Source organism: Lagenorhynchus albirostris, chromosome 20 (genome assembly GCF_949774975.1).
Source record: "Lagenorhynchus albirostris chromosome 20, mLagAlb1.1, whole genome shotgun sequence".
NCBI lineage: Eukaryota > Metazoa > Chordata > Mammalia > Artiodactyla > Delphinidae > Lagenorhynchus > Lagenorhynchus albirostris.
Genome location: NC_083114.1, coordinates 37892316 through 37912166, shown reverse-complemented (window position 1 = coordinate 37912166; position 19851 = coordinate 37892316). Strand labels below are relative to the sequence as shown.

The 19851-nt window shown below is 57.1% G+C and overlaps 2 protein-coding genes across 6 annotated transcripts; both read right to left on the bottom strand.

The window, feature by feature from the left end:
- Window positions 1–26: 26 nt before the first annotated feature.
- Window positions 27–3674, bottom strand: SCRN2 (secernin 2). 2 transcript variants are annotated; one of them, XM_060133615.1, is made up of 8 exons: window positions 3597–3674; window positions 3040–3213; window positions 2555–2736; window positions 1761–1960; window positions 1101–1316; window positions 839–1004; window positions 566–746; window positions 27–337 (listed from the first exon to the last, which is right to left on the bottom strand). In XM_060133615.1, the coding sequence occupies exons 2-8, from the start codon at window positions 3211–3213 to the stop codon at window positions 179–181; spliced, it is 1278 nt and encodes a 425-aa protein (XP_059989598.1). In that variant the 5' UTR covers window positions 3597–3674; the 3' UTR covers window positions 27–178. The 2 variants fall into 2 exon arrangements, with proteins under 2 accessions (XP_059989598.1, XP_059989597.1); XM_060133614.1 differs by having other exon boundaries at window positions 3040–3657.
- A 4070-nt stretch (window positions 3675–7744) lies between these two features.
- On the bottom strand, window positions 7745–13666 carry SP6 (Sp6 transcription factor). 4 transcript variants are annotated; one of them, XM_060134669.1, is made up of 2 exons: window positions 13523–13666; window positions 7745–11348 (listed from the first exon to the last, which is right to left on the bottom strand). In XM_060134669.1, exon 2 carries the CDS (start codon window positions 11288–11290, stop codon window positions 10163–10165), a length of 1128 nt encoding a protein of 375 aa, XP_059990652.1. In that variant the 5' UTR covers window positions 11291–11348; window positions 13523–13666; the 3' UTR covers window positions 7745–10162. The 4 variants fall into 4 exon arrangements, with proteins under 4 accessions (XP_059990652.1, XP_059990654.1, XP_059990655.1 ...); XM_060134671.1 differs by lacking the exon at window positions 13523–13666 and adding an exon at window positions 13295–13332; XM_060134672.1 differs by lacking the exon at window positions 13523–13666 and adding an exon at window positions 13186–13202.
- Between the last annotated feature and the right edge of the window lie 6185 nt (window positions 13667–19851).

Below are 19851 nucleotides of genomic sequence, written 5' to 3'. Positions count from 1 at the left end.
ACGCCCACTGGCCCTGGACACTGAACGAGGAAATAGAACACATTTATTAAGGCAAAGGCTGACCCGGCCACTCAGAACAAGGCGGAGGCGGTGAAGGGGTTGCTCTGTCCCTCTACCGCAGGGGTCCTGTGCCCACTGCAGCCTGCTGCACCCCAGGCCAAGCCGGAAGGAGCCGGGCTCAGGCATATGCCCAGCTCTCCTTCTCCACAAAGGCCTGGAAGAGGCCGCCCAGCTCCTGGGGTGGTGGGGCCCACTCCCTGGCCAGCAGCCCCCGCACAGCCTCCAGGCCTTCCTGCTCCAGGTCCCGCTGCTTCTGCCGGAGCTGCTGCCCACGATCCTGCCCGGGAAAGGTAGCTGAGTCCCTGGGACCGGCTTCCCTCCGGAAGGGGGACGTGGCTGCCATCTCACAGAAGCAGGAGAAAGGACAGAGCACCCAACATTCTCCTGGACAGCTGGCTTTGAAGGGAGAGACTCCTCTCCCCAGCTCTGCAGTCTTTCCTCCACTCCCAGGTCCCCTCACGTTTCCAGAGTCCCAGCTGGGAGTGGGGGATTCCCTGGGGGTTACCTGCTCACTCTCCATCAGCCCCAGGGCCACCTGGTGTCCGCGGTAGAGGGCGTGCCGGCGATCCACCTGAGTCTGGAATCGAGGCAGGCTCCGAACAGGGTCCTGTGCTCCAAAAGTGGGGGACAGCACCTGGGGGACCTGGGCCGCTCCCACACCGAAGATGAAAGGTTTGAACACCGACCTGATGGGACAGGGATGGAAGGATTGAGGGCTATCGCACCCTTCCGTCTCCCCTGCCTGGCCCGTTCTCCCCAGCCTTCCCCACACTCTCACCGGGACGGGTCTGGCGTGGCAGTGAGGAAGTGGACGCAGGGCTGTGTGGGGTCCTGGGGCAGCACGGACACCATGCTGGCCGTGGTGCGGAAGCCTCCGGAGTCCATACAGATGCCACTCTCCTTGCTCCTGAGGATGCCCATCATCGCCTCTGCCGTGATGCCCCCTGCCAGGGCAGAAAGGGGCCCTCCGGCCTCAGACTAAGCCCCCTGAAGCTGTGGGAGGGGAGGGAGGCCGGCCCCCACCCCATCCACTCACTGACCTTGCCTTTGCTGCAGCAGCTCCTGCCCGGCCCGGAAGCGGGCCTTGGCAGCCTCCATGCGCACAGGCTGCTGGGTCAGGGAGAAGGTCTGGGCAAAGTCAAAGGCACCCTGCCCACCCCACCAGCCCTGGGCCCGGGCGTGGGGCCGGAGCTCAGGGTGTTCTGCTGAGATGTCCGTGCCAATGCTCAGCTGGTTGGAGATGTTGCGGGCCCCCTCTGCGGAGGAGATGGGGAGTCGCTCGTTTATCGTTAAGCCCCTGTCCTGTGCCAGGGTTTCAGCAAGGTGCTAAGAACACAGTGGTGAGGGGAACAGACAACCCTCGTGGAGGGGGAGACAGACAAGCCGATCACAGAAATAACTGTGAGCTTGCAGCTGTGGTGAGCATCAAGAAGAGGAACCTGCTTGTGTTTAAAGGAGAAACCTGGCCACCAGGAAGTCCAGGAAGGCTCCCCAGAGGAAGCGGCAGGGTGGAGCACAAGAGGACTCAACCAAGTGAGGGGGGAGGATAAGTTCCTGAGTGGACTCATTTCCCATCTCCCTGGATGTCCCCACCACCCGAGACATTTGCTCCTGGATCGGGCCTTCCCTGCCCCCAGCACTGTTCCCACCCCAAAAGGGGAACACTTCTGGGAGGCAGGCCCCAGTGCCAGGCCCCTCACCCTGGATCCTCTGCGCAGCCCACAGCCTCCCCGCCGTCTCCAGCACCCATGCCTCAGTCCGGTCGGCCAGCAGGAAGGTGTTGTGGTAGGAGAATGGCATGGGGTCCTCCCGGCAGCTGCCCCCCTGCCCGTAGCGCTCCAGCAAGCCTGTGATCACGTGCAAGGCCTCCTGGGCTGAGCTGCCACGTTCTAAAGCCAGCCTGGCACAAAGAGAGTCCAGGGGACAGAGGGCGATGGGGTATCAGTGGCTGGTGGCAGAGCTTCAGTGGACAGAAAAGGCCCAGAGAGGTTTGGTGACAGGCCCAAGTCACAGAGAAAATCGGCCAACATTGGTTGTATTAAGCACATATAGGCCAGTGGTTTTCAAGCTGTGCTCTAAGGGGTTTATGAAAAGGACTGAAACATATTCTTGGAGAAAGAAGTGCCCTGAGCCCTCCAACCTCTTCAATCAGAGCTGCTCCATGTTTAGTGGTTTTACAAATCAAAATTCTCCCTGAGATTTCATTTGAAAAAAATTGTACTTCTATTGAAAAAAATTTTAAACCACTGTCCTATTTCTGGGTCAGCAGAAGCCCAGAGATGGCCACACTTGGGAGCTCCTTACCAGACTGTGGAGATGGGGCCAAGAGAGGGGCGGGGTAGGGACAGCCTCCCTGGAGATGATGACAAAGTGGGCAGAAAGGGGGAGGCGCTTGTGAACCAGGCTTGGGGGCAGGGCAAGGAGGATGGCCTGGGTCAGTACTCAGCCCCAGATTTCTGGTATATTGACGGGATGAGGGAGGCAGGGTCCACACCTGAGTAAATCCATGCCCAGCAGGGCTTCCCCTGTCCCAACTGGCTCCTTGGTCCACACCGCCTCGTTGCCAATGCAGACACCATGCTCATTGGCACCCATCTCAGCCCCCCACAGCCAAGAAGGGCGGCTCAGGATCACAGCATGGGTCTTTGACACCTGTTCCACCTCAATGTAGGTGCACTGGAGATAAGGGAGGAGAAAGGGAGAGTCCACTCAGAAAGGAGGTACCTATAAAGTGGTGGCACTTATGCCCATCACCTTACACAGTCCTTCGCGGAAGGTTTTATTATTCCCATTTTACAAATGAGGGAACTGAGGTCGACAGAGGCTAAATAATAGGTTAGGTTCCAGTCGGTAGACTCAAAGCTCATGCTCATTTCACCACATCTGGCAGCTTCCCAGGTGGGGGGAGCAGAGGAGGAAGGTCTTAGAAGAATGCCTAGTTCTGCCACAACTCCCAGCACCCTATAAGGCCTAACCCACCTGGAGCCGGCTCCCAGGGACGTGAGTGCCTGCCGGTACAAACACCACCTCCTGCACCTCTTCCCGGGGCCGGTCAGAGTTCTTGGCAAAGATCACAGCTGGGATGGCCGAGGCCGGGGGCACCGAGACAAAGCAGTCGCAGGAACATGGGGTGTCAGGGCTCCACGATGCCATCTGCGGAGAGGTGGAGATGAGTGTGTCCCTCTCGTGCCACCTCTCCATTATCCTGAACGGGGCGCAGTCCTAGGGAGCCCTTCTCCCAACACGCGAGACACTCAGGGAAGACACTGCCGTCGGGTTTTGGACGCTCAGCACCGCACGCACACTCGATGCCCGGCGTGCGCGACGGAGACGCCCACTCTCTCGCCAGGCTCCAGACTTGGGAGCTAGCAGACGGGCGCAGACCGCATGCTCCGAGGGCCGTGCTCTCCCAGAAGTCCTGACCCTTCAGGGCAGTCGCGGGAGCGTCTCCCTCGCTGCCCAACCCCTCTCCAAGAATCGCACGCCACTCTTCTGTCTGCCAGTTTCTCGCTTCCCCAATACTGTATGCCCCTCACCCTCTCTCCCTCCAGGATCCGCAGCCTCGTCCCGAGCGCCACTGGCTCCGCTTCGGGTAAGGTCGGTCTCAAGGGGCGGAGGCTCCTAGATGACCTGGAAGGCTTTGGGCCTGGGGGCGGAGTCGGAATCGAGCACCTGCAGTTCCTTGATTTTCCACCAGGGCGCGCGCCAGCACCACTTCTTGGAGCGAGGCGGCCTTCGGAGTCCTGCTGGCTGCCTGCCCTACCCCGGGCGCAGCTTTCAGGCCGGATAAAGGCTGCGACGAATCCGCTAGCTCCTCCAATGGGGCCACTGTCGAGAGAGGGAGCTGGGGGGTGGAAAGGAGCCCACGTGAAAGGGGAGGAAAGAAAAACTTGGCTGATTTGTTAGAGAACGGGTAATGCTAGGGCATCCGGAGATGACGGAAGAACCTCAGCTACTTGTGACCTGGTTTGAATTACAAAGGTACAACGCCAGGCTGGTGCCCCCTCCCCCGCATCCTCTCTCTGTCCTGTCCCTCCTACTCCTCCCCATCTCCCACCTCCCACTCCCCAACCCCTCGGAAATAAGATCTATAAGAGTGGTCACACAGGAATAAAGACGCAGACGTAGAGAATGGACTTGAGGACACGGGGAGGGAGAAGGGTAAGCTGGAACGAAGTGAGAGAGTGGCATGGACATATATACACTACCAAATGTACAATAGATAGCTAGTGGGGAGCAGCCGCATAGCACAGGGAGATCAGCTCGGTGCTTTGTGTCCACCTAGAGGGGTGGGATAGGGAGGGTGGGAGGGAGACGCAAAGGAGATATGGGGATATATGTATACATATAGCTGATTCACTTTGTTGTACAGCAGCACCTAACACAACATTGTAAAGCAATTATACTCCAATACAGATGCTAAAAAAAAAAAAAAAAAAGAATGGTCACAGGTCAGGAGGTGTAGGAATAATTTAATGCATTTTTTTAAGGCACACAGGCACAAAATCCATCCGACCTCCAAAAGGCCAATTCTGCCCCACAGTGCGCAAACTCACTGGAGGTTAGCTTTGAAAGGAAATTTGGACATTTCTAGCCCAAAGATTTGGAACTGAAACAGCAAAGGAGAAATCCTGGCCAAGGGGGCACATATCCATGTGGAGGTAGACTCCGAGCCCAAATGTTCTGCTTCCCAGGTCATTTTCCTCTGTAAACCATCTCCATAACCAGCATTTAAGCTAATGCATCTCACACCCTCTTGCTCTATGGAGCCCTCCAGGAAAGGGGGGAGGGGAGACACGGCAGATTATATACTTCTCCCACATCCACCCTGCCAACCACTCAGGGCTGCTGATTGGAGCCCTGGCCACAGCATCCCAGCCTGTGGTCCCTCCTGGGATGGGAATGAAGGCTGAGGTCGAGGTTTCCCCAGGAGGCAGGCTGCGGGCAGGTGTGCTGGGTGATGGCCGGGGAAGACCTGCCAGATAAGGCTGTTGGGACATCTGAAATCTGAGATATTTTCTGATTGCCTCTAGATAAACAAGAATGATTCCCAAGAGGGTGCTGTCTCCAGGGAGATGGACTTCACTTTCAGAAAGGGGACTGCCACTTGCACAGAAGGTTGACCTAGAAGCTGGGCTGGAGGCAGAGAAGAGCACTACCCGGAACTGTGCAGACTGGCATCTCATCCTGCTCCTGCTATGATATAGCTCCGCGGGTCTCTTCGGGCAGGTCACTTTACCCGCCAGGGCCTCAGTTCCTCCCGTAGCAAGTGAAGGCATTGGACTAGATCAGTGGTTCTCAGCCATGGTTGGGATGAGGAGGAATTAGTTTTCAACGACGCAACTCCCATTGCACAACACAAGATAATACTTTGCTTCTCCAAGTGTCCTCGGATTGCCAGCATCAGCTCTGGGAGCTTGTTAAAAATGCAGAATCTCAGGCCCCACCTCAAACCTACTGAATAGGAATCTGCATGTTAACAAGACCCCCAGGTGTAAAGTTTGAGAAGCGCTGCTCTACTGCACCCCCAAGAGACATAATTCGGTGGGATGTTGGGGAGTGAAGTGGAACATCTGGAAAAACTCCATGGGTGACTCTGATATGCCCTCTACCGGGTGGGAGCAACTGGACTATTTGGCGCCTGAGATTCTTTTCAAACCTACACTGCTCAGGTGCTGAGCAGCCAGACTCGCAAGGATTAACGGGAGGCGAAGGCTGCTTCCGGTGTGATGTATGGGGTGGGGGTCGGGAGGTTGCCATTGGACGTCATTCCAGAAGCAAACATCAAGACTGTGTGGTGCTAAACGTGAGTCCCCGAGGTGGCTGACCTGAAAGCCGGTTCACATCCTGAACTTCCCCAGCTGCCCGCTGGGGGGCAGGACCGGGCAGGACAGCACAGTCCCAGGCTGCAGTCCCCAGGCTGCAGGTTCCTCGGTCACTTTCCCATTCCTGACTTCACTCACCCACCCTAGAGGGATTCTATTCCCACTTCCCAGGAGAGGAGAGGGTGACTCAGAGACGTTGCCCAGAGGGCCAGCCCAGGTGTTTTGACTTCCCAAACTCCTTCTCAGCCCCTCCAGGACTGTCCTGCCAGGGGTGCCAGAACTGAGGGGTCGGAGCTGGCCTGGGGGGGGGGGGTTGTGGCTGCAGCCAGGCAGCATTGCCGTCAGAGCGAGCAAGTGAGCGTCGGGGCCCCACCAAAGGCCCCCGATAAGAACGCAGGTCAGGGCTTCCCTGGTGGCGCAGTGGTTGAGAGTCCGCCTGCCGATGCAGGGGACGCGGGTTCGTGCCCCGGTCCGGGAAGATCCCACATGCCGCGGAGCGGCTGGACCCGTGAGCCATGGCCGCTGAGCCTGCGCGTCCGGAGCCTGTGCTCCGCAACGGGAGAGGCCACAGCAGTGAGAGGCAGAAGGATCTGCGAGGGGAGGAGGGGCAGTCCCAGCCCTGCCCAGACAGGCCCAGCCGGCCCCACAGCTGCCCTCCTGTCCCTGGGGGCAGCAATGGGGGAGAGCAGGAGAGGACTCGCCAGGCTCCTGGGGTCTAAGTCCCCCAGACCCAGGAAGACAAAAGCGGAGCCCCAGGGAGTGGGGTGGGCCTGAGGTCCCCGTAACACGCCTGTCCCTCCTCCACCCAGGCAGACAGAAACAAACATTTGGCCCCCTCAAGTGGTCTGCTTTCGTCTGTAACCCCTAAACCATTCGGATGCCCCCATTTAAGGAACCTTGTGACCCCAGACTCTCCCAAACAAGTGGTGGAATGGGCCAGCCTGGGTAGCATATTTGGCTCTGAGAAACGGGGTTAGGGTTAGAGTGGGGGGAAACAGGAATCCCACTGGGGTAGGTGATAATTTTGGCCAAGATGTAGGATGGAGAGGTGAAAGAATGTAATACCCTACTCCGCCCCCTTGGAGCCAAAAACTGATCCTCTGTCAACTTTCCCAGGTTCGGGGCTCTGGAGCCATGAGGCGTTTACTCATCTGACGTGTGTTAGGCACCAACTGCGCACCAGGCGTTTGAGCAGCCTGGGAAAGTGCATGTCTGGGGGTTCCCGGTGGGTCCAGTGAGGAAATTCTGTGCACACCGTGGTTGCATAACTGTGGCAGGTCTCTAGCTGGGAGTTGCACTAGGAACCTTTCTCTCATGCTTTTCAGCTGGGTGGGAGCCCATCAGATATCTTGGCTGCCTTTCATCACCTTGTCCCTGATAGGGATCATCCTGGGTGAAGAAATCGCTGTCAGTCACCCCCACCTCTCTCAGAGCCAGAAGGCCTGATTGACAGGCACACACCCACGGGGGTGGGGTGAGGGGGCCAAGGGGCTGGCCATCTGTGGGAAGGCAGGGAACCGGCATTCTTGGCAGGGGAGGCGAAAGAGGGGGCTTCCATGTGGAAGAGGAAGGAAATATCTAGAACCTTTTCATCTCCACAGGAGAAGACCAGGGAGGGACAGTCAGCCCAGCTACCAACCCCGAGGGAGCGCCACCCTCCTTCTGCATCAACAACCTCCGGGCAGGATCAGACCCTTCAATCAGCTCAGCTCTGCCCCCAAACAAAGGGAGGTGAGGCTGCCCAGGGCTGCAGGATCAAAGAGAAGTGTCCACCCCACCCTGCAGCCAGCCTGGTCCTTGCTGCTGAGACACCATGAGTCAAAAAGGAAACCAGAGCTGGAAGACAAATGAAGCAGTGATGTGTTTGATGACTTTATTGCGGCATAAAAAACACAGGCTGTTTCTTCCTCCTCCTCCCCCCCAAAATGGGTTCACAGCACTTAAAGAAAAAAAAAATCCTACATTTCTCCTCTAGGGGGCTGCCTAGAAGGGGGCAGACAGCCAAGCAACCTAGATCTATAAAAGAGGGGAGCAGAAGAAAACCTATCCAAAGCCCTCACCAGCACACCTTAGAGCTCGGGGCCTCCATGGGGGGAATATCCGTGCTGTCCTCTCCCCAACGCACATTTGGGAGTTCCCCTGAGGATGGTCACTGGGAAAGGCTGTCCTAGTAGCAAAGGGAGAGGTGGCTGGTTCCTCAGCTGGAGGAAAACGGCATCTCACACCCACAGTGCCCTCCCTCTCTCCCCCTCATCCACCTGGCTAGGCAACTTGCAGGCACTGCCAACTCTCTTCTGCCCCCAGCCCTCTCAGCAAGGAAAGGGACCTCTGGTCGGATTAGCAGGAGGTAGGGGAAGAGGGAGCATAAAGAAAGGACATTACTTCTTAACCTACCCCAGGCCCATGCGTCCTTCAGGGAGAGTCACCCCATCCCTCTTAAGAAGGGCTCTCTTCTACACAAACATATTCCCACCCAGATCCCAGCCCCACTTCCCAATAGCACCCAATCCTTGGACTGATATCCCCAAGGAAGGAAGAGATGCTGTGGGCCTAGGCTCCAGGACCTCGGCTGGGGTGAACAAGATGGGGTCTCCCCGGCTGGAGACCCCAGGCTCAGTAGAGAAACACACACACACACACAGAAACACACACATACACAGGTACACAAAACATGAACACACATGTCCTAATATTAAATAAAATACCCTTTGCTTATAACTTAAAAAATCAATACACAACTAATCCTTGCACAGGGCTCTGGGTGGAGAAAGAAAGGCAGGGAAACGGGAGGTCGGGGGGAATCTTAAGGCCTCTACTTGGAGCCTGGGAAAGCCCACTAGTTCCAGGCTCCTGTGGCCTGTCAGTCCCTGCCCCCATCAGCTTTTTTCCTTTTGCCTGGCTCAGCCTCTTCTGGCTTCCCCCCCTCCCCACGTTCCCCACTCCAGGATTACCAACAGGATGTATTTCTAGCATCTAAAGAAGGGAACAGGGACAGCTTCCTGGACATCACCTCAGAAGGCAGGCCCCTTCCAGTGACAGGACAACTTCCTCCTATGGAAGGGGAGCCCCACAAGAGATGAGATGGGGAGGAGCCTCCTAACACACTCTACAGGAGGGGCAAGGCTTTTAGGCAGCACGAAAGGGGAGCGTCGAGCTAAAGAAAGAGTGGGGCTTAGCTTCTCTGCAAGCAGATGGCCAGGCAGGGACAGAGTCCTCCGCTCTGAGCAGGAACCGCTGGAGGTCCCTCTGCTGGGACACCCCCACCTACCCTCACCCAACCGAGGTAACCCTCTTCCTTCCAACCCTAAGGGGAGGGCAAATGCCAGGCACCAAGGGTGAGGAACTACGTCAATTCTGAAGCAAGGGCTCTTGGCTGTCTTGAAGGCCTGCCTGGGGTGACAGATGAGAGTGGACTACTGAACTTTACTTTTATAAAGACCAAGAGTTAAGGACTGAATCAGAGTTAGAGAGGGAAGGGCTTAGTTCCACTCCCTGACCAAATCCCTTTCTCTCATTTTAGAGGAGACTTCCTTGCTCAACCTCCACATCTAGCTCCCTCCTCCACCCCACAGTTCTGGCTGGAAGCTGTCGCCCATTCTGGCCCTCTTCCCTTCTTCCCTCGTGGCTCCATCAGGCCGGGTCTGGAAGGCTTAATAAGGAGGCACATCAGAGACATTATTTCTGCGATGACAATCCTCCCAGCCAGATAGAAACTCCTCCCTTAGGGGGACCCCCAGCCTCTGCTACCCCATCTCAGCTCTCCCTCCGGAAACCCCGGGGTAAAGCACTCTAAGGGGGATGAAAGGGACCCGGGCTGCAGCGCGGCTCCAGTGGCCCTTTTATGTCCGGGTTCCCAGGCGCTAACGACGTGTCCAGACAGCTACCCGGAGCGCCCGGGGCGGCCCCACTCCTCTCTGCTCCGGGGACGCGCCGTATCCTCCAACCTATCCCCTCGGCCCTCCAGCCACCGTAGGTGTAGTCCGCCCCAACCCCCCAGCCCAGGGGCGTGAGTGAAAGAGCGAGGAAGGGGAGAACCGATGGGCATGCGCAGCTCCTCCCTGCCCAGTCAAACGCGTCCGTCCTGTCCAGCCCCAGAGACTATGAAATCCCTAGCGACCCGGCTCCCTGACCCCCGCACCACTTTCCCTCCCTCTCAATAAATAACCACCTTCTCTTACTCAAGCCACCCCCACAAGGGCATCAGGCCAGAGGGCTCTCTTCTGATGGCCCCAGGGGAGACCAACGGGGAGGCGGGACGGGGAGGCGGGACGAGGAGCTCAGTTGGAGGGAGCCGCACTGCCCTCGGCCTCTCGCTTGCCTTTGCCCCCGGAGGGCTCCGCTCCGCCGGCCTTGCCCTCTCCCGCCGCCGCCCCGGCAGCCTCCTCTTTGGCGCCCTCGTGGGTTTTCATGTGTTTGGCCAGGTGGTCGCTGCGCATGAAGACTCGGCTGCAGACTGCACAGGGGAACTTCTTGGTGCCGGTGTGGGTCTGGAGGTGGCGCTGCAGCTCGTCGGAGCGCGTGAAGCGCTTGCCGCAGAAGAGCCAGTTGCACACGAAGGGGCGGTCGCCGCTGTGCCAGCGCAGGTGTGCCTTCAGGTGCGATGTCTTGGCGTAGGCTTTCCCACAGCCCGGGATGTGGCAATTGTGCAAATGCTTCTTCTTGCCCCCATCGGGCCCGCACGGAGCCCCCAGTCGCTCCGCCTCCAGGCAGTTGGGGCAGCGGCACACGGTCTGGCCTGAGCTGCGGGGTACTGACCGCCGGGAGCCTTTGGGCCGGGCCGTCCCATCCAGACTGGTATCCAGCCCCTGGGATTCCGGGGCGGCTGCTTCCAAGGCCTTCGCCCCGTCGGGAGGCCCGAGGAGGTGCTGCCCTCCGGCGGCTGGGAGGAGATGGTGCGGGTGTGGGTGGGGCGGCTGGGCACAAAGCTGGTGGTCTCCGACGTAGCCCCCCAAGCCAGCCTGAAGCGCCCCGGGGTGGCCAGGTGAGGTCAGCGCGCCCTGAGTGTGGGGGAGGTCCATCCAGCTGGTACCCGGATGAAGGTCCCACCACGAGCCATCCTCGGTGCCTGGGTGTGTCGGCCGGAACCACGATTCATAATGGTGTGACATGTCCGGCTGCAGGAGCTTGGAAAAGGGTCCCGGGGCCAAGGGACTGTCGCTTTCCAGGTCCTCGCAGGTTACCCGAGAGGAGGCCCCCGGCAGCTCATAGCCCTGTGAGAAGTCCACCTCTGGGCCCAGCGGGAGGCTCTGCAGCTCTCCAGGCTGCAGCGGGGAGGGGTAGTCCCCGGCCTCCGGGCTCGTGTGGCCCTGGTATGTTTGGAGAGGCTGCAGGTCGAGGCGCGGCGGGGAGGCGGGAGGCGCGTCCGAGTGCTGGCTGCCCAGAGAGCCACAGACGGCGGTTAGCATTGCCGGGATCCGGGGTGGGGTGGGGGACAGGGATGGTCAAGGGCACCTCAGGTGGGACCTAAAGGAGGAAAAGATGAGGTAAAGTGAGGAAAGTAACCGTCTCATTTCCCGTCCTAGCCCAGTTCCCTTCCCTGTCAAATGCTTCTTTCCCATCCCCAGGTGAAAAAGAGGAAGGCCTGTCTGGGTGGGGACTAAAGATCGGTTAAGAGAACTTGGGGGTGCTAGGAAGGGTTGAGGGTGTGAGGTGCAGAGGATGACGGAAGTCTACCTTCCGCTAGGTGATCCCTCCTATAGGACCCAGCTCATCCTGGAAGTTGGGCTGGTCCCAGGCAAGTAGGTCAGTCAGATACAACTAGAGTACAGTGCTGGAACCATTGTAGCTGCCCAGCCCAGTGGGAGGGGCAGTGGCATTGCCGCATAACCCCTGCCCCCATGCCCGCCCACCCACAGATCTGCTGCCAGCCCAAACGGAGAATCTAGGCCCATCTCAGCTTCCCCAGTTTAACTCAGGACGCAGTTGGGGAGAGGGAGGTGGTCTAACCCAAAGCTTAAAGTGACCTGACTTCCCGAAGCCCAAAGCAGGTTCTGAGGTTTTGGAAAAAGAGCTCTCCTTCCATCCCTGAGGCCTGCTCAGTGAAGAAAAGCATTTCACTGCTCTACACCACTCACCCCAGCTCCCTGCCTGGCTGGGTTGCCTCAGCCCCACCAAACCCACTCCCATGCTCCTTTCCCTCTGGCAGGGACTTCACCTCCCTGGGGTGCAACTGCAGTGTCAGTTTCCAGAAGACTTCTCCCCACCAGAGAAACTAAGCCCCCCTCCCTGTCCTGACCTACACCAGTGCCCAGCCAGCTTTCTGGCTGCTACCCCTGCCCTCCTCCAATCTAGGGGAGACCAGATGTGAAGCTCGGAGGGGTCGGCCAGAGAAGAGCTTACCAGCACGCTCGGGAAGATAAAATTGCCACCCCTTAAGGGATTCGGGGACAGAGTGGGGGGAGCAACAGGAAAAGCCGGAATCACACAGAAATTAAGAGGAAGAATTTACCCAAAGAGATTATATAGGGCGTGCATTCTAGGCCTGGATCATTTTTAGGAGCTCTCCAGATGATTCTAACATGAAGCCAAGTGTTGAGAACTACTGCTCCAGGCCAGTCCTCTTATTTTAGAGAAGAGAAAACTGAGGCCATATTTGGAGAAGTCACTTGAAAAAAAATGTATTCATTCAGTCACTAAATATGTACTGTATATACCTCTGTGAACCAGAGGTATATACGGTATATTCCTGGTCTGTTTCTCTTTCCCTAAACCACTGGGAACCTAAAGAACCCCCCACCCCTCTCTGGACCACATACCTGTCGCTTGAAGTTCCCCCTCGTCTCACCACCTCTCCCTAAGGTCTGCGAGCCCTGCTGTGATGCCTGGAGTATGTGAGCTTGGGTGCCTGAGCCTTCTCTGATGATGAGGGAGGAGACGCAGTGGTTTAGGGCAGGGACTTTTCCTTCCTAAATCAGGATTCAGATGACCCTACCACCTTCTGCTTCTGGGACCAGGGAGGTCGCCCTGGTGGTCTGGGAGAGGGAGGGAGAAGGGGATTGGGGCGCCTACTCAGGCTCCTGCTGCCTCACCACAAGAAAGGAACAGGGTGAAGCGCCAGGAATGGAGCCTCAGGCCCAGGCGGGGCAGCCCAGCAGGGGCTGGGCGGGAGCAGTGAGGCCTGGGACCCTAATAGCTTTTGGCGCCTGGGAACGGCCCCAGGGGTTGGGGGCGGGGGTGGGGGGGGGAGGCTAACGATCCAGGCTCCAGAGTGGCCTCTCCCGCCACAGGGCCAGGGAGCCCAATCCTGGGACGCACTAGGCTGCTACCGAGACCTCGGGAAGGGAGACAGCCGGGCGCGTACCCCTGCTTGCCTCTCCCCAAGGCGGGAAGGCTGGTAGAGACACCCTCCTTCCCCCTTCCGCCGGCTGCCTCTCCCATCACCGGTGCTCAGGTGGTCAGGACTTCCGTACTCCCGGTCCTCAAGGTTCCAATCCTCCAGTTGTCCCAGTCGCTCCAGTTTCCCCAGTCTCCAGCCTCGCCCGTCCGCCCCGTTTTCACTCCGCCGGGGCTCTAAACCCCTCGGATTCTTTAAGACCACCTCCCCCGAGGCCAGAGGAGGCTGTGGCGCGTTCCGGGCGCGTCTTTCTGAGACGATCCCCGATGCGCGCACCCCTCGCCGCCCTGACCCGGGTTCCTACCTCGAGGCTGCGCTCGGGCGCCTGGCACGGCAGGCTGGCGCCCTCCCGACGGGCGCTCCTGGGCCTCGCGCGCCGGCGGGCTCTCCAGCGGCGAGGGGCAGGAGCCGAGGGCGAGAGGGGGCCGCGACAAGACCCGGCGGCTGGCGGCGGAGGAGGGGCGGAGAGAGGCGGCGGGAGGGCGGAGGGCGGGCGGGAGCCGGCGAGCGAGCGAGCGAGCGAGGACAGCTCCGCCCGTGACTCACCGCTCTCTCTGCCTTCATCCTCGACCCTGCGCTCCTTTTTCCCGAATTCGCGGCCCCGCCCACCTCACCTGTGGCCGCCTTTAACCCTTGCGGGCTCTGCCGGACCAGAGGCCGAGCCGGGCCGGGCCAGCGGGGAGGGGGCGGGCGGAGGGAATCGCTATCTAGGCGGCACCCTGCCCCCTCCCTCCCTCCTCCCTGGCCCCTGCACTGCTGGGGCGAGGGGCCTGGGCGGAGTGTTTCCCAGGTTCTGGGGCCCGCCCCATCGAGTGGAAAACTGCCCTCGAGCTGTCTCGGTTTGGCGGGCACCCAGGACTCTGACCCTGCGGGAATGGAGGAGGGGGCGGGTCCTGGGGGTGATACCGAGTCAACCTAGGGCGCCGTTTGCCTCCACGGCCCTCCACCCACCCGCCCCAGTCGGGCAGCGCTGCCCCAGAACTGAGAGGATAGAAGGAAACAGGATTGAGCGCCAAGGATGTGTCCGGTCTACACCCAGACCTGGGCCGTGAGAAGCTGGTCTTGGCCGCTGCCCTCCTTCACCATTCCTCCCGCCGCTTCTTTGCACCACCAGCACCTTCCCCGGTCCTTTCTCTCTCTCTTGCTGCCCGGCTCTCTTTCTCCGGCCACTCACCTTTTTTAGAGTAACCTCCTCCTCTCCTCTTCCCATCCATCTGGCCCGTCTCTATCTGCGCCTCAGCCCTCACTCTCCATCTACCCTTGGGCAGCAACCCCAGCGCCTCCCAGGTCCGCCTCTCCAATACACCCGAGCTCCCTTCGGTCCCAGAGGTGCTCAGCCTGCGCCCAGCCACCCTCGCCCCCGGCTCTGAAAGATGGGGCAGGAGCCGGGATAGCCCTGGGAAAGGACACTTCTGCAAACATTTGCGCGACCTCTTGCCACCATTCCTTCCCTATTCTCATCTGAATGTCTAAACCCAAGGTTCATAATTTTGGGGAAGGGTCTTGGATTCCTTTGAGAAAAACAAATGCACATACACAGTGCAACCGTCTGCAACACAGTGCGGAATTTCAGGGCGTTTGCGACGCCCACCTAAAAACTTCTCTCAAGATCAGAGTTGGTTGAGATATCCAGCGCGGTGGGTAGGGGTGTTCCCCTCTCCTTCCCCGCCAGGAATGGCCTGTTCGACCGGGTACGAAACTCCCTTCCCGGTGGATGCCTCCCCGAACCGGCTGCTTTGACCTCCTGAAGTGACTCTTGTTGCAGGGGGCACTCTGATCAACTTCCTAATTTTTTTCGCTGCCTCGGTTGGCTTTCCCTACGGACTCTGCCATCTGCTTTTTTAATTTCGTTTTTGTCTTTACAGTCTATTTCGTACAGCCCGAGCAGAACTTAGGCTGATTCGTTTCCGCGGGTACAGCCCCGATTCCACCACCGTTGGTTTACCTGTCCTGAATACGAAGTGCGACTATTAAACGGCTAAACTCATCCACAAGCCACTTGAAAATCGATCTTTTTGTGTATGGTTCCCCCCACCAAACATACACATTCTCGTATCCAGAATCAGGGTCTGATTCATCTGTGCAAATCCCTCTTTTGTAAGACTCAGTTTCCTCATCTGGACAACCTGAGTACAAGTTGGGAGGGTTTCCTGGGGCTTAAAGGAATTGATGTTCTTAAAACACTTAGCCTGTGGGGCCCCTGGTAAGCTCAGAGTAAAGGGAAGATATCGTTGGTAGCGTTATAATTATTAAATAAGTCGGTTCCCAGCAAATGTTTGTCGGATAAATGTATTGTCACAAAGATCTTTGGGCTAGAAGTTGACAGACCAACATTCTAGCTCCAGCCCTGCATTTGCTAAGCTGACCTGGCAGATGAGGTTGCTCTGAGCCTCAGTTTCCTCGTGGGTGAAATGCGGTTAGAGCAGCCGCCCTGCGGGGTAGAGGACAGGCACTTGGGAAGACGCGAGGTGCCTCCCAGATGTCAGGGATTGTACTTTCAGATCAGTCAGATTTCATTCCCGACTCTTGGGCCCCTGAGATGTAGATTCTCAAGAAGCGCTCTGGGACTTTGTGGCCACGGCTAAATCCACAGCCCTCTCTGTCCATACGGTTTTATCTCCGTGCACTCAGCCTGCAAATCTTGACTTAGTTGGTTTTGCACCTCAGTTCCCAGCCGTGTCCGGAACAGAGTTACGGGCTCACATTGCAGAGCCTGCTACTCGAATTCCTGGGTTAAGTCTGATTCGACCCCTAAGCATTCTCTTCCTCCTCCTCCTCCCTGCAGCCCGCTGGCCTCTGGCTGTTCCCCAAAGCTGCAGCTCTTAAGGTGCTAACACCTGAGCAAGGATCTGACTCTCAATGGGAAACCTGAGCCCCCTCTCCCATTTATTTATAGGTACCAGATTGTCTTGTCTTCCTAGCTCCTTCCATCTTTTCCTGGAAAGAAGATGGAAAGGGATCCAGCCCCTGGACAGTAGACATCCCACCCCCCTTTCACCCCAGGCCCCCTTTCACCCCACCTGGTCCTGACCCGCAGCCACCCGGGTTTCCCAGAAGCAAAGACCCTCCATCTGCCTGGCACTCATCAGCATGAAATTCAACCGCAACGCAGTTGTCTCAGAAAACTCAGCTGCTCTGACGTCCTGCACTGCCTGGGTTTCTGCCTCTGACTCAGGGCACTTTCTTTTCTTCCAGATACCCCTCTGCTTTTGTTCCTTTGATTCCAGCCCTTTCCATTTCCCACTTTCTAGATGTTTCCTTACTTAATGGTGCTCATGATCTGTTGATGTGACTGCCAAGATAACCACTGCCCACTGCCATGTTCTCATCTCACCTCAAAGTTGAACCATGCAGCCCACTGAGATCTGCCCGGGACTTGGGCCATTTCTACTCCTTTCCCTCATTCCACTAAAGGGGTAAACGGACAGATTTTGCCACAAGTGTCTGTCTCCCATTCTTGCCGCCCCTCTGCTTCTCATGCCTCATTTTAGTCAGCAATCCACTTTGTACCTGGAGCAGCCTTATTGGTCTCCATGCTTATAGTAACCAGCATTTATTTATTGGGCACCTACTACGTTCCAGGTGCTTCACACAAATATCTCTAATTTTTATGAGCATGGAGCAAAGTAGTTGTTATTACGCCCCCATTGTACAGATGAGGAAGCCGAGGATTAAAGAAGTTAAATGACCTGCCCAAGATTACAGAGCTGTTAAGAGACAGAAGGAGACTGAGTCCAGATCTGTCAGGCTCTAAAGCACACGTTCTGCCTGCTGTCCCATCCGGCCTCACTATGGCAGCAGTGATGGCCCTGGCAGTCCGGCTCCCCTATATCCTGAAGGTGGAGAGGACGACATTTTTAAACTATTCCCCAGATCAAAGCCATCAAGATCCTGTTACTAAGATAGGACAAACTGGTCCCATCTTGGATTGGATTGCTGTGGTCTCTTCCAAACCTCAACTGTCCCTCCATGGAGATTGGACTATAAGAATATAGATATATGCATTCTTATAGTGCAGAACACTATTAACTGTTCTGCCCATAAAAATTGTCCAGTGCAAACCCTCATTTTGCTAGTAGGGGAAATTAAACCCCAGAACAAGGAGGCAGGTAGCTCAAAGTCACACAAGTTAGAAGCAGAGCAGGGACCAGAACCCCAGTCTCCTGATTCCTGGTCTCCTAGCTGCTCACGCTTCTCTTCTCCCATCCCCCGCTTCCAGGCTGCACTCAGCCACCTGCGAGCTGGTGATCACGGACACTAACACCTTCCTCATAGCCCCTCCTCTACCCCACGCTCTTCAAGCCTCCTTGGAAACTGGACAAGGTCCAGAGCTGGAGCCAAATGGTTTTCTTTCGTTCATCCTTTATTCACTGAACTAACACTTACTGAGGGTCCACCCAGGGCCAAGCACTACCCTGAGTACTAATTCTATTATAAACCCAAACGTCCCTATAACATCACAACCACTCTTGGTCTGAAAGATGAGCCCAGCTGAGGCTAGTGCATTTATGTGTGTGTGTGTGTGTGTGTGTATCTACAGATGTGTGTGTACCCACTCTGCCTGTGTGTAACCACCACACCAGTGTGTACCTACCCACCAGTGTGTACCTTTGGGGCTTGAATGTGGGGTGTCTGTCCTCTCTCCTCCATCATAAAGGGTGTTACCCACAGGCCATGCACAGCGGTTTCTCCCTTATGACTTCTGCAGATATGCTCTCATGCATGAACTTCCATGTGGTGAGTGTGTGCCCTGCATGTCTGTTATATTAGCCCATCTTTTTCCTCAGAATGAAGTCCCCAGTCATCTATTAACCGGTGAAAGTGGTGAATCACCACTCTACTTCTCCCTCAGATCTCAGCCCAGTCCAGAGACCTCAAGGAACCCTCTTTCGTTCTCCATGCATCCACTATCTCCCTCTTAGGTCCCCCTCCCCAGTACAGAGAGAATCAAGCCTTTTGACCCCTTCTCAATGATCCCCACTTTAGAGTGAAGACCTGATCCTCTTGTCCCCTGAACTGGACAGGGAACAGCCCCTCTTACCAGTCCATGGAGCCCAGAGTTGGCAGCGGCAGTGAGGGGCAAGTGGGGGTGATGGAAGAGCCAAGCTTTATAAAGGAGGCAACAGTCAGAGCCAGAGTGGGAGGTGAGAGACTCGGGCAGGGATGCTGCCAAGTCCTCATGGCCTCGGAAGCTTCTAGGATAATCCAGGAAACAGTGGCCCCCGGCTCTCCTGGGGGAGCGGTGGGGCTGAGATCTGAGTCTCTGAGGTCTGCCAGGAAAGGAGGATTTCAGCTGGAAGAGGCAGCTGAGGGTGGGGGTGGGGATCGGGGTGGGGAGGAGCAGGACATCCTTCCCTCCCCAGAGGTTGGCCAGGTGGTGGGAGAGGGACAAAAGTGGTTCTTTCAGGATGGAGGAAATGAGAGCATCGCCAGGGGAGAGAGCTGGGATGGCTGGAACTCTCCAAATTCCAACCCCCTCCTTTTGTTTCCTCCATGGACATGGTGGGAGAGAAAGAAGTACTACTTTTAAGACCTGACACACACACACACACACACACACTCTCTCTCTCTCTCTCTCTCTCTCTCTCTCTCTCTCTCTCTCTCTCTCTCTCTCCCCCCTTCACATGGTCCCTCCCTGCAGAGCTCCCCAGCAGTCTTCCTGGCTACTCTGGCAGCTGAAGCGGGTCTCTCCTCCTCTGCTGGAGCCTTGTCCCTCCTCCCTTTCCTTTGTCTCCTTTTCAGTTACTTCTCAACTTGGAACCACCAGGAGGGTCCAATAGAATTCACATTTTGGATCTGGGATCTCTCATTGTCAAATAGGGAGGGAAGACCCTCTCCCTGACTTAGGGTAGCATGGGGCAGCTTGGAATGGACAAGAGTTCACCTAGACCCAGAGGCAGAGCCCAGCCAAGAACTTTCATGGATAATTCAGGAATCCCAGAACTCCAAGAGAGTGAAGAGGCTGGGAACATGGCCTGGAAAGGGAGAAGGGGCCTGGAGGTGAATTTAGGTGGACCCCCATCGTCCCTAACGAGTTACGTGAACTGAATTTTAGGCTAATAGGAGCATGTCCTGGAGCAGAGAGGGACAGAAGACCAGGAAGGGGAAAGCAGATGAAACAGGATAAGACTGGTTTCCCAAAGCACTCTGAAACTAGGAATTATGACCCACATAGGAGAGTGGCCTGGAGACTTTTCTCGTGACCACATCCCATTCAGTCAGGGCATCTTCGCCCTGAACTCTTGTCCTGCTCCTCCCCCTACACCCCTAGAAATCTCTAGACTGAAGATTCCCAGTCCTCTCTTTAGCTTTGCAGTAATTATCCTGTAAAGGCCCCAACAGGTCCTTCCTCTACCCATTTCAGAGGTGAGAACATTGAGGCCCTTAGGAGTGTGAAAAAGCTCAGCAGAAAGCCACTCATCAGGCAGGAGAGAGTAGAGTGGTCGGGGGCTTAGGAGGCAGAGCTGCACCCTTTCCTTTAATCCCAGGGAAAATTAAGAGGACAGGGCGCGAGTACAACTCCCTGGGGGAGCCCAGGTGTCAGGACGGAGGCAGGCTCCAGGGAGGGGCTTCCCTGGCCCTCCCCACCTTCCAGCCCAGAAAATCAGAGTGAGGGGGGAAGCAAGGCGAGGA